This window comes from Sminthopsis crassicaudata, chromosome 2 (assembly GCF_048593235.1).
Source record: "Sminthopsis crassicaudata isolate SCR6 chromosome 2, ASM4859323v1, whole genome shotgun sequence".
Classification (NCBI taxonomy): Eukaryota; Metazoa; Chordata; class Mammalia; order Dasyuromorphia; family Dasyuridae; genus Sminthopsis; species Sminthopsis crassicaudata.
The window spans coordinates 272,481,143-272,494,325 of record NC_133618.1 but is presented as its reverse complement, the minus strand read 5'-3'; the positions used below and the strand labels follow the sequence as shown (position 1 = coordinate 272,494,325).

The 13,183-nt window shown below is 38.2% G+C and overlaps 1 protein-coding gene across 2 annotated transcripts in view; it reads left to right on the top strand.

Moving 5' to 3' along the window:
• The window catches only part of VPS39 (VPS39 subunit of HOPS complex), a 58,031-nt gene that overhangs the window by 29,722 nt on the left and 15,126 nt on the right, over positions 1–13,183 (top strand). The window contains exons 12-19 of one of the 2 annotated variants that reach the window (XM_074289370.1): positions 5,288–5,430; positions 7,412–7,555; positions 8,579–8,720; positions 8,859–8,945; positions 9,719–9,792; positions 10,737–10,835; positions 11,904–12,021; positions 12,409–12,555. In XM_074289370.1, the coding sequence (XP_074145471.1) occupies positions 5,288–5,430; positions 7,412–7,555; positions 8,579–8,720; positions 8,859–8,945; positions 9,719–9,792; positions 10,737–10,835; positions 11,904–12,021; positions 12,409–12,555 (954 nt within the window). The remainder of the gene's footprint in view (positions 1–5,287; positions 5,431–7,411; positions 7,556–8,578; positions 8,721–8,858; positions 8,946–9,718; positions 9,793–10,736; positions 10,836–11,903; positions 12,022–12,408; positions 12,556–13,183) is intronic. The other variant, XM_074289371.1, reaches the window with a different exon arrangement.

Genomic DNA, 13,183 nt, shown 5'->3' with positions numbered 1-13,183 from the left:
CCAGTAATTGTACTGTGTAAAACATAGGAGAAAGAAATGTGAGATCTAGGTTGCAATGAACTCTGCCACCGATTGCTGAAAAACTCAGAAGAGTTGTTATCCTTTGACAAATAAGGGTGACAATGAGTAATGTCGTCTAGATCCTAGAGCCAAGTATGTAGATCATTTTCTGTTCCCTTTTCCTCTTCATTTAATGATAATATTAGGAAAATGAGCTAATTCTGGAAAGAATGTAATGTCTTCTTTTCACTGGATTCAGACATTTATAATTTAAATTTTTTTATTTGGAATATTTATTTTCATATTACCTTCATTTATATTCTCCCTCTCTTCCCCTACTTAGGTGAGCCCTTTGGAACAGTATAGAGAGGAGATGGGAAGCCAGTTCACCAATATTAATCAACCTATCATCCATGTCCAACAGTATATGCAGTGTATTACACTTATAATTCCTATCCTCTATAAAGGAGGGAAAGAGGTACATATTTGTATCTCTTCTTTGGAGGCAGAGTTTGTCAGACCACTTTTGCAGGTGGGTGGGTAGCAGTCAGGTGGGATTAGACTCTATTTATAAAAAGTCTTATAGCACTGAAGACTTGAGAAAGCTGAGGAGGATATAGCTCTCTTAACTTATTCTGTTGTTCAGATCACTACAGCTACTACTGTCTTGTAGCTAAGCTGTCAAGTTAAAAATTAGTGTCCTTTGGTGAGAAGTGATGGCAAACTTCCATCAGCTTAGGGAGCAATGGGGCACTAAATTTAGTCTGAATTCCTCTTTGTGATTGAATGAAGATGCTGCTACATATGAAAGAAGAGTCCTAAGCTTTGTAACTCATTAATAGCTTTAGCATCTAGAAAAGATTGTGTGGAATGGTGAATTAATTAGTACCACAGTGGTTTTCCTTGTAAGGAATAGGGGAATAATCTTGTCATTATTAAATCAAGTGTTGATGGCATACCAGAAGATACTGAGAAAAGAATCCTTTTAGGTTGAGGAAACTCATAAGCAAGGCAAATTAAACATATTAGTGTATGTTTATATAGTGAATACCATTGGTTGCTCTGTCCTTTGTCAGTGCAAGGTCTGTAGTCTCTAGCAGCTACGACCTTTCCTTAAAAGGCAGTATGGTATGGTGGGAAAAGCATAGGACTCAAAAGCTCACTAGGATCTGGGTTCAGGTCATAACCCTGACACTTAGTAGCTATGTGATCCTTGACAATTTAATTAATTGCAGCTCCAGTTGACTTATTTATAAAATGGGGATCATGATGGTTGCTCTTAGGAACATCCCAGATTGTTGTGGGAATAGTACATTAGAAAACATGAAGGTGCCTTATAAATCGAGGTGGTTATTTGTAGGACTATTGCTTTTATAAAAACTGTTAGTCCAATATTTGGGGTAGTGCTCTCTGGGAATTTAACATTGACAGGGATCTTGAGAATTAATTTCTTGTTTTTCAAAAGGAGTAGGCCTGGAGTCTTGCTTTGCCTCATGGTTACAAAATGTCCTGGCCTTATTTGGTAGCTATTACCCAAGCAAGACTGATGCAGATCCCCCCCCCAAAAAAAGGGAGTAAAAGCTGTCTTTGCTGCATTTGAGATAGTAGAACAGGGGAAGATCCCTTTCCATTGTCTTGCTTGGAGTTTCCTAGAGTGATTCTTAATTGAAATGTAGGTTATTAGCTATGAGGACCCTGGAACTGGAGGCATAAAGAAATGCACTCAAAAATTGTTCCATCACTTAACTAAGCTATGTGACCCTGGCCAAGTCCTTAACATCTTTGAACCTTAGTTTCTTCATTTGTAAGTTGAGAATAATAATAGTATCTACCTTAGAGGGTAATCATGAGAATCAAATCAAATGGTATATGTAACATGCTCTGCAAAACTTAAAAGAACTATGTGTATGTAAATTACTTATAATTAGTTTTATTATAAAAAATTCATGATCTATTCAGTAATAGTTTTGTTAACTATTAGCTCAGCCTTAAGCAATATTAGATTTTGAGAAGTGGACCAGGATAGGGTAATACGTTTTGTTTTTTGTTTTTTTGTTTTTCCTTAGGCTGGGGGTAAGTAACATGTTCAGGGTCACATAGCTAGGAAGTGTTAGTGTTTGAGACCAGATTTGAACTTGGGTCCTCCTGAATTCAAGGCTGGTCCTCTATCCATTGTGCCACCTAGCTGCCCCTCAGAATAGGGTAATATGTAATTGTGTGATTCAGAAATGGTGAGGGGCCACCATTTTAAAAAAAGCTGGAGAGATCTCTAGAAGCAAAACAAAAGTTTATTGTATGTTCTCGGGAGAATCATCCTCCATTGAGCAGGCAATCAAAGGGAGGAGGCACCTTTTAAGACAGGTTTGATACTTAAATCCCTAACGCAAATACCTGTTCCACCTCTGACCTTCATCTCATTGGCTGAGGGTCTTCCATTCTACACTTGTGAACTACCCAAGAAATTGAATTTGACCAATAAGTACATAGTTGCCCATATTTGATTGAAATAGGGAAAAAATGATGTCATGGGAGTATAGCAGGAAAGGGACTTAAGTATGCCCTTGAATCAGTGCTCAAAAGATCTTCAGGCCTACTCAAACTCAAGTAGATGAAGCCTTACTTGATTTTCACAACTGTCTTGAAAGATCTCACCTCATCTCATTCATAATTATTGTGATTTTACATATTTTATATTGGTTTATCCATGGATAAGTTGTTTTTCTTAGTAAACTAGTAAAATTCCTTGAAGGCAGAGACTGCTTGATTTTTGTCTTTACATACTGATGCCTTGCACACAGTGGGATTTCATAAAGCTTGTTATAGAAGGAAATTTTTATGGAAGTGGAAAGCCCAACAAAGTCAAGAAAGCCATTAAAAATTATTGATTTTAATTTTTGATCCTGCCTCCTCCCATCCCTTCTTTCAATCCACAAAAAGTATTAAGAAAGTCAAAGATACTCTCAGAATGCTTTGTCTGATAAAATCATATACCCTATAGACAGCCCAATAGTAGATGTTCTCAAAAATTTCTATTCTTTTTAATACTCTTCCTTTCTTTCCTCTTTGTATATTTTAGGTATTGAAGTTAAATTACATCCAGTATATGTTTAATAACTCGCATACTGAAGCTTATTAATTATTATAGTTTTGTTCTCTCCTATACACATCTCTAATTCAAATTTATGATAATGACAGTAATTATTTGATTACTAGAGTTGCTTGGGTTTATTTGATTTAGTAGAATATAAGAACAAAGTAAGATTGCTTTCTACCTCTTATTTGTTTGTAAATTGTTTGCCTTTCCATAAGTCTGTTCCATGTTCTTCAGATTTTCTTTTTATCTCTTCATATCTAGGTCTTGCATCCACTTTGGCCTTATCTTGGTAAATGGTGTAAGATATTGGCCTTTGTACTTGTAATTTGTTAGAATTTTCTCATTATTATAGCAATTAGAAGTAGTATATATAGACAAAGGGAACAGATATGAGTTGAATATGAAGGTATAATTTTTTTTAATAATAATTGATGAATAATCATCATAATAAATGATGATATTAAAGGGTGAGAGACAAATGTACTGGGAGAAGTGAAATGGTGCTAATTATCTGCCACTTTAAAAAAAGAGGCAAAAAAAGCTTGGGGAAGGAACTCAATATGGGTATAAAAATCCTATCTTACCCTGCAGGAAAATAGATGGGGAATGGGATATAACAAGGGGGGAGGGTGATAAAAGAGAGAGAAGACATATTAGAGGGAGGAAGTAATCAGTAGCAAAACACTTTTGAGGATGGGCAAAGTAAAAGGAAAGATAATAAATGGGGGAAAATTCAGTTAGCAATTGTAAAAAGAATTTCTAAGCAAGTTTCTCTGATAAGGCTTCATTTTTCAAACATAGAGAGGGAACTGAGTCAAATTTATAAAAAATAAGAGCCTTGCCCCAGTTGATAAATGATCAAAAAAAAAAAAAAAAAAAAAGATCTGTACCTAAAGGGCTATAAATTCATACATATCTTTTGACCTAGAAATACCACTATTAGGCATAAATACCCAAAAAGATTTTTTAAAAAATAAAAGGAAATTGACCTATATAAACTATTCATAGAAACTCTTCTCAGGGCAAGATAATTGGAAATTGAGGGGATACTACTCATCAATTGGGGAATGGCTCAATAAAATGTGGTACATGTTTCTGATGAAATATTATTGTTTTGTGGAAATGATGAGCAGGATACTCTCAGAAAAAACAAACAAATCTGGAAAGTCCTCCATGAACTCTAGCAAAATGAAATGTACTGTATACAAGATAATAGGATTGTTCTGGCAATTGGAATTAAGTGACTTGCTCAGGGTCACACAGCTAGGAAGTGTTAAGTGTCTGAGACTAGATTTGAACTCAGGTCCTCCTGACTTCAGGTCTGGTGCTGTATCCACTGTGCCACCTAACTGCCCCTGGTAATTTAATTGTGATGGCATTGAATATATAGATTAGGTAAAATTATCATTTTTATTATTTTAATCCTGCCTATCCATGAACTAATAACACAAATAATTAATTAGTTCAATTAATAATATTAGTAATTAATAATTAAGACTGTTCATGTCAAATGACCAATTTGGTTGAGCTGGTAACCACATGGGTCATTGTTGTGTCAAGAATGTTATTATACTGGGAGTTGGTAACTTGAACTTGAATATAGCTTAGCTTTGATATTGGGCAAGTTAGCTTTCTTTTCTACACCCTACAAAAGGAGGAGATTGAATTAGATGGTCTCTGAAGTCCTTTCCATCTCGATAAAACTATGTTCCTGTAAGATAAGATTAAACACTGTAATAGGCTCTGGGTGGCTAAAGATTTGGGTTTCTTACTTTGGTATTTGAAAATCTCTAATAAATTTTAAATTTGATCATTCAGTAGAACGACATTGGTTCCAACCATGGGCCTAATTGAACAGATTTTCTGCCATTGTTGTTCATGCTATAGCATGGAGTAGTTGAAGATTTTTCATTCATTTTAACTGAGAGACTGTTTACAAGTTGGTGAAAGTGGTCTCTTTACTCACTCTCTTTATGGTTATTCTTTGTTCTTGGCATTGTATGGTCTTCCTAGATGAATAACCAGATGGATGCATGTTATATTGACTGCAAAGATGTGGGTCCTGGTGGTTCAAGCTAAGGCTTTGAAGTTGCCAAGAAAGAATTGTTTGGATTTTATCTTTCATTAAACTTGTCCAAGAAAAAAAAAATTCTGGGGCCTCTTCCATAGAAGTCATGTTTGTCTTCCATGTAGATCCTACCCACGTGATGGGTTTGTATCCTGATCTGCTGCCCACTGAATACAGGAAGCAGCTGCAATATCCCAACCCGTTGCCAGTGCTCTCTGGGGCTGAACTGGAGAAGGCTCATTTGGCTCTAATTGATTATCTGACTCAGGTAATTAGGGAATGGGGATTCTTGTTGGGAGTTCTGTCTAGCATTGTTTGGTGGTGGATAAGACTACAAATCAGGATGTCAAGAGGTCTTGGATGACCCACTGATTTCTTGGTTTTTTTGTTCATAAGTCCTTTTGCCTAACAGGAGTGAAAGCTGACCTTGTGTATGACTCTCAGCTTTACTAGGTGTACGGTATAGCAATTTGTGGCTACCTTTGGAGCGTAAGTGTAATTTCTAAAAGAATAAAGTACTATTTTACTCCAAGCATCCATGACTCAGGCCCTGCCATCTAGGATCATTACTTATTTCAGGTGGCCCCCATTCAAAAGTATGTTAATATCTCTGAGAATTCAGTTATTTTTCTTTTGCAAAATTTCCACAAGTCTGTTTGTACATTTTTATTTTTAGCATAAGCACTTGGAAGTATTTATAGAATATTTGGTCTGCTGGCCACTCCATCCTGCTTCTGGGAAAATGGATATAAGGATAGGTGTATTTCAGCAATAGACAATAGGCACACCCTTGGCATTAGCCTGGGGTGTTGTGTCCATCCTGTGAGCTAAAGGCTAGAGTGCTGTCTGAGCAATGGCTGACAGGCAGCCTTTAAGCATCCCAAATTAACTTTTCCCCCCTCCCCCCATGCTTTGCTTGGTGTAAAATTCAAGGGAAGTGGGCTTTCTGCCTCTAGTTTAAAGAGAATATCATAGATTTTCAGTTCCAGGGCTGATTGTCCCATGTTCTGGAATTAGGATTGGGCATACTGCCAGAGAGAGTGCTTTTCTGTATATGCCTCTGATTTAGAGATCTAAAGCACATGCAGAGTCATTCTCCCTAGTTCCAGTGGAATGTAGCTGGGTTACACCAAGTTTTCCAGCACAAATTTCATCAGTGCCAACTTTGAATTCTCAGATTCATGTATTAAGATGGAATGAAGTTAGCTGCTTAGGGGGTTCATGGTGTGTGGGTGCACTCGTACTCAGGGCAGATCTCGAGCCTTTTGGTCCTATGAGGTTCTTATCCATGTGTTTTTATAAATCTTCTAAAAAAGGATCCATCTAACACTCTGGAGATGTTCTCATGGTTTTACTGTCTCGGAGATATGAGTATAAGAGAGACAGTGGAGTGTGGTGATTGGAGAAGTGGCCTTAGAGTTGGGAAAAACCTGGGCTCAGGTTCTGTCTCTGACTGACATACTGTCTGTATGATCTCAGTCATGTCACTTTGTGTCCTCCCACTTTTCCCCCCAGATGCCAGGCAACTTTCTAAGATGTGAACAAATCTTCAGCTTGGGATGAAAACATGTCTGATTTAGGGAAATAATACACATGGCAGAATCATCTCCTCAGCTCCAGTGGAATATATTTGGATCCAGTGGGATCTCCCTAACTCCAGTGTGATGTAAATGGGTTGTACCAAGTTGCCTCTGGAAGAAATTACTAACTTGGGGCCTGTTGGTCTTCTGGATGGCAGAATTTGTACTGTTGTGTGCTATTTACTCTGAGTTTCAGAGAAGGTGATGGTCTACCTTGGCTGAGAGAAATATTCTTGCTGACATTGCCTAGATCCATAAGGTCACCAGGCCAGTCTACATCCCTCTTTTTTTCCCACTCTTCATGGGCTTTTCAGTCCTACATGTCCTTTGTGGTGTATTCTTGCTACTACTCATGCATAAGTCATCATTGGTCATGTGCCTTGTCAGCTTGTTCCCTATATGCCCTTTGGATTACTGATAGTTTGGATTACTTTGGGATTGTGAGCTCCGTGGTGTTAGAGAGAATAGACTTGGGTGGCAGCAAAGCAGTTTTTTAACTAGTGAAAAAATGCCACAAGTTTCCCCAAATCCTACTCACATAGTCTCTGTGATAATGGCAAGTGGCCATGTAGGTCTGGAGAGGGCTTCAGTGAGATGGATTCCTCTGCTGGCCAAGGAGAAGGATTGGGGGAATTCTGGTTTTTTATGCCTCCTTTATTGCCTTTTTAGAAAAGAAATCAACTGGTGAAGAAGCTCAATGACTCTGACCATCAGTCGAGCACCTCCCCCCTAATGGAAGGTACCCCCACAATCAAGTCCAAAAAAAAGCTTCTGCAGATCATAGACACCACCTTACTCAAATGCTACCTTCAGGTGAGTGCAGCACCTTGAACTGGCAGAGAAGCTGTCTGGCTCTTGGTGCTAATGAGGCAAAAACATGCTGGGCAGAGAATTGGAACAATTGTCCTAATGTTTGTCATGCTTCTGATGATCCAGGAGTTTAGTGGATAAGATAAGCTTTCTCCTTTGGACCTAAAGAAGACTTATTCTTTTTCAGCTCTAGCAAAGTCTCATTTAGGTAGGCAAGAGAGGCAAGCTCATGAAGAACACATTTTTTCCTCTGAAAGTTCAAACTAGAGGAGAAAAAAAAAATTTATTAAATACTTACTGTTTGGAAAACACTCTCTTTTCTTTGGGTGCCTTGTTGCCTCAGAGATGCTGACTTGTAGCTTCATGGGGTACAGTTAGTAGTAATGACTGACCCCTCCTCTGTAGCTATTATCCCAGTGGTTTAGAAAATTTGCTGTTCCTGGAGCTCTTAAGTTTCCCTGCTAGTCAGTGGCAGTTGTTCAGTGGTTGGTATCATTAATAGCAAGAATGGCTAACTTCTTGTAAACAGAGTTGCTCCCCTGGGAGTTGGCAGTGGAAGCTGGGCTGGAAGAAGGACTGTGGTCTGGGAGGCAGTGCTGTCTCAGGGAACTGCCTTTCAATAGCAGTTGTGCAGTGATTAGTGTCGGTTGTGGCAAGAATGGTTTTGGAGGCCAGACTGCAAGCAGAGCTGTGGCCTGGGGATGAGGTTCACTGGCATTCTTAGGGCCCATGGGCGTAGGATCCTGCCTTTTAATTACATTATGGTCAGAGGAGAGGTGGTAGCAGTGACTTGCCTGGCACATGCTATCTCCTCTGTTCCTCAGGGTATCTTGCTGCTTTAGCTGCATGAGCTTGCTTGACTTGATAAGACAATATTAGGCCTTTGCCCATTAAGTGGCATCATAAGCTTTCTTTGGTTTGTGCAGTCCTGCAGTACAGGCCCAATACATCATGGGCCTAGGCAGCAGGGAGGGAACAGGAAGATCCTCGGAGAAAATCTGATGCTAAATTGTGTTCCCTCTGCAGACAAACGTGGCCTTGGTGGCTCCTTTGCTGCGTCTGGAGAACAATCATTGCCACATTGAAGAAAGTGAACATGTGTTGAAGAAGGCTCATAAATACAGTGAGCTGATCATCCTCTATGAGAAGAAGGGGCTTCATGAGAAAGGTGATGCCAAGAGATTCTCAGTGTTTGCCTGCCCGTACCTCTTGGGCCACTGGGGGATAGATTGGTATGGATAATAAGAAGCTTATTCTCTGAGGAGTGGGACTGGTTCGTGATGGCATTTTGGGGGTTTCTATTAAGCTTTACAGGTACTGGTGGACCAGTCTAAGAAAGCCAACTCCCCCCTGAAAGGTCATGAGAGGACAGTGCAATATCTTCAGCATCTGGGTAAGCATCCCCTTTGGGGTACCAATATTTGGGAGAAGAACTAAGGGATTGTCTTCTTTAAAGATACCTCATTGTAGCCAATCTCTAACTCTTGGCAGTCTTGTTTCTCTCCTCTGAAAGCACTTAACTGGTGGCCCCTGGCAGACTGGTGCTAGTGTCTGCTTTGTGGAATTTGGAGCTGGTGCACCAGGGGTCTGGTGTTAGAGTTATTTTCTTTTTAGCTTTTAAATCATAGTTTGTGCTGTGGTACACCTACAACCCCCTCCCCCCCACCCCCAATTACATGTAAAGGTAGTTTACAATGTTCCTTTTTTTTTTTTATTTAAGATTTTGAGTTCTAAATTTTTTCTCTCTTCCTTTTACCTTCTCCCTTCCAAGACAGCAAGATTTGATATGTTACACATGTACAATCATTTAAAACATATTTCAATGTTAGTCATATTGTGAAAGAAAAATCAGAACAAAAGGGAAAGAAACCACGAGAAAGAAAAAGCAAATTTTAAAAAGTGAAAATAGTATGCTTTGATCCACATTCAGTCTCCATAGTTCTCCCTCTGGATGTGAATGGCATTTTTCATCCCAAGTCCATTGGAATTGTCTAGGATCGCTGTATTGCTGAGAAAAGCTAAATCATTCGTAGTTGGTCATCACATAATCTGGTGTACAAGATTCTCTTGTTTCTGTTCACTTTACTCAGCATCAGTTCATGTAAGTCCAGGTTTTTCTGAAATGCTGCCCCTGCTTTTTGTGATACTTTGTGTTTCTTATTCTAGGCACAGAGAACTTGCATTTAGTGTTTTCCTATTCTATTTGGGTGCTGAGGGACTTCCCAGAAGATGGGCTAAAAGTACGTCTCCTTAATTCCATCTTATTTTATCTGTACTGTGATTGTCATATTTTGTCCTTGTTACAGAGCTGTCATCCATGCTTGATTATGTTTTGTATTTTGTGAGTACTTATATGTATACTAGCAAGAGAATGTAAGTTTATTGAGGACAAGGACTGTTTTTTTGTGCAGGGCACAGTGCTTGATATATAATCACTATTTAGTAAATGCTTAGATTGGTTGGTTGATTGATTGACATGGAAGTTATTAAAAGGATCATGTTTTTCTGTAAATATTAGGAGAAGGGAAAAGTTTGTGGCCCTCCTTCACAAAACTTAACTAGGAGTTATCTCTGGCAGAAAGCTTTGTTCTTTCTTTGTTTATATTGTGGGAATCCTTTTTCTATGAACTGAGAAAAATGGGTGTCAGCTGTTTATTTTTACTAATTAGCTAAAATTTTATGTAAATTAGGTTACAATTTTCAATTATGCTTACCTGATCTGTATACATTGAAGCCTTTTACTATCCCCTTGTGTGGAATCAGGAAGCTGATCTGGATAATGGTGGAGTTAATTTTAAATTCCTATATTCCAGTGAGAGATTATTCTCTTGGGATTCCACTTAGCATTCCCAGAAGGTTTAAGTCCTTGTATAGAGCAGTTAAGGACAACAGCACATCTAGTATAGTGGAAAAAGATCATCAAGAATGACTGGGAGTCAAGATTTGGGATTCAGCTTCTGGTTCCGTTATATCATCTGTGTGACATTGGGTAACTCTTTGGGTCTCATTTTTTTCCATTGTAAAATGAGGGGTTGAGGCTGATGATTTTTAAGTTGGCAGACAGATTCTCCTCTATTTTACATTCTGTGATTCTTCCACCTGCTTATATATTTGTATCTTCCTGAGCTCAGTTTGGGGTGTCCATCAGTGGCTCTGATGATAGAAACATATTTTACTCTGACAGATATTTACTGAAGATCTCCCTGAAGTGGAGGCTCTACCACGAGACCGTGTGCTGAACTTCTTAATAGAAAACTTTAAGGGCTTGGCTATTCCCTATTTGGTAAGGTGCTCTTTTTTGTAGCCTATTTATTTATCTAGTCTTAAAGTTCATTACAGAACCATCCTGGGTTATGTTTAGGACATGGGACATGTGAAAAAAGACATCTGTGTCCTTAAGAATGAGTAAACATTTCTTGAAAGAAAAATGATAGATTCAAAGCGAAGACTGAGGTATATTATTTTGGGACATGGCCAGCCAGTAAGGGAATTTGCTTAATTCACAATCAAGTTATAAACTTGCATGTTTATAACAAGAGCTTTCTTCTCCTTGCTTTATCTATGGTTGAGAGTGAATTTATTGGAAGGGAAAGGGAGAGAAAGGTAGATCTTTGTGAAAATAAAATAAAATTGAATTAAAAAAAAATTGGGTAGAATTGTAAAATGAAAAGTTTGCTTCAGTATCCTTTGAAACACTTTGACAAACTACATTTGGTGTTCGGAGTAGATACTTTGACAATGTTTATGAAACTTCACACATTTGTGGCAAGCCCTGATTAGTGAAAGAAAGACTGAATGGAAATTTTGACCTATGTTGGTCCAGCCTGATTTTCAGTAATGATAACTAATTAGATTTTAAATACCTAAAACACCTTTGTCAAGATGGGATTATTGGGATTAAGCAAGTGAATTCTTGAGTTTAAATTTTAAAAGACTGCTTATCAGGAAAATCATTTCTGACACTCAAAGAATAATATAAGTTATAAAAGAACTGCTATTTAATAATTTGTAGATTGATTAAGTTTTACAAGGTGTAAGAATTTGTAGGGTTTTCCAAGTTAAATTATCTGTAGAGAAGAAGCTAGGGGGCGCAGTGGGTAGAATGGCAGACTTGGAATCAGGAAGATTCATTTTCCTGAGTTCAAATCCAGCCTCAGACATTTACTAGCTGTGTGATCCTGGGGAAGTAATTTAATCCTGTTCCCCTTGTTTTTTTTATCTGTATAAATGAGCTGAAGAGGGAAATAACAAACCATTCCAATATTTTTGCCAAGAAAATCCCAAATGGGGTCCCCAAGAACCAGACATGACTGAAATAGAAGATATAGGCCAAATCTGTTTTTCATTCTAGGAACATATTATCCATACCTGGGAAGAGACAGGTTCTGAGTTCCATAACTGCCTTATCCGGTTGTACTGTGAGAAGGTCCAAGGACTGATGAAGGAATACCTCAGCTCTTTCCCTACAGGTACAAATGCCCTTAAAAATCTCTGATTGTCCCATAGATTGAGCACAGAACTTGCCAATGTGGAGCATGTGGTGGATACAGATCTTTGTATGGGCAGAAAACTTTTAGAGGCATATATATGCCCAAGTTAACCAACCCCAGAAGAGTCAGATTTGGGAGTTGCAGGTTGTTCTGATAAATGACTCCCTATCTCTGAGAGCTCCTCCCAGGCTAGAGCCAGCCTATAGATGACTGTAGCCTTGGGAAGAACCCAGTGAGGCTTTTCACCTAGATTCACCTTGTCTTTCCATGGTACATATAGATTACTGTTTCAGTATTTCATTCTGAATGTGACATTCTTTTTATTCTGATTGTGATGTTGCCCCTTGTGGATCACTTCTTGCATAGAGCCTCGTTTTCCCCTAGATAAGACTCCAGTTCCTGCTGGTAATGAGGAGGGGGAGCTAGGAGAATACCGCCAGAAGCTTCTAATGTTCTTGGAGATCTCCAACTGCTATGACCCAAGCCAGCTCATCTGCGACTTCCCTTTTGATGGTAAGTTATCTAACTGGAGGCCATAGCCTACTACAGTTATCTGGAAGGCACAGATTTACATTTGTATAGGGCCTCAGGGCTTATTGAGCACCTTCATTTCTGTTTCATTTGGATCCTTATAACAATTCTCTGAAGAAGCTTTGCTTTTTGGAGTCACATCACACTCAGTCTACCCTAGGTGTTTTTTTTGTTTTTGTTTTTTTTTGTTTTTGATTACCCAGTTACTAATGAAATCTTAGACATATGCTTTACATTTGCATGTATAAAGCGTAAAAAGTTTGTTCATATGATCTTTGATGTTGCTCTTATGTGTCAAATTTTAGATTGAGTTCAGGTTTATTTGTGACAAACTCTTGAAAATAATTTCCTTTTTTTTTTCCATTCAATATTATACTTAATTTTGCTGGATATAATATTTTCAACTGCATTGCTAGTTCTTTTGATTCTTGATATATAGTATTTCAGGGCCTTCGGTCTTTTATTATACCTGCTGTCTTGTGCAATTCTAATTGTAACTCTAGCATATTTGAATTGTTTTTATTGTTCTTCTTGTCCTTGGTTTTGCTTGTAAGATTTTTTTTCCCTTGATCTGGAGTTTTGAAATTTAGTGATGATATTCCTGTATGTT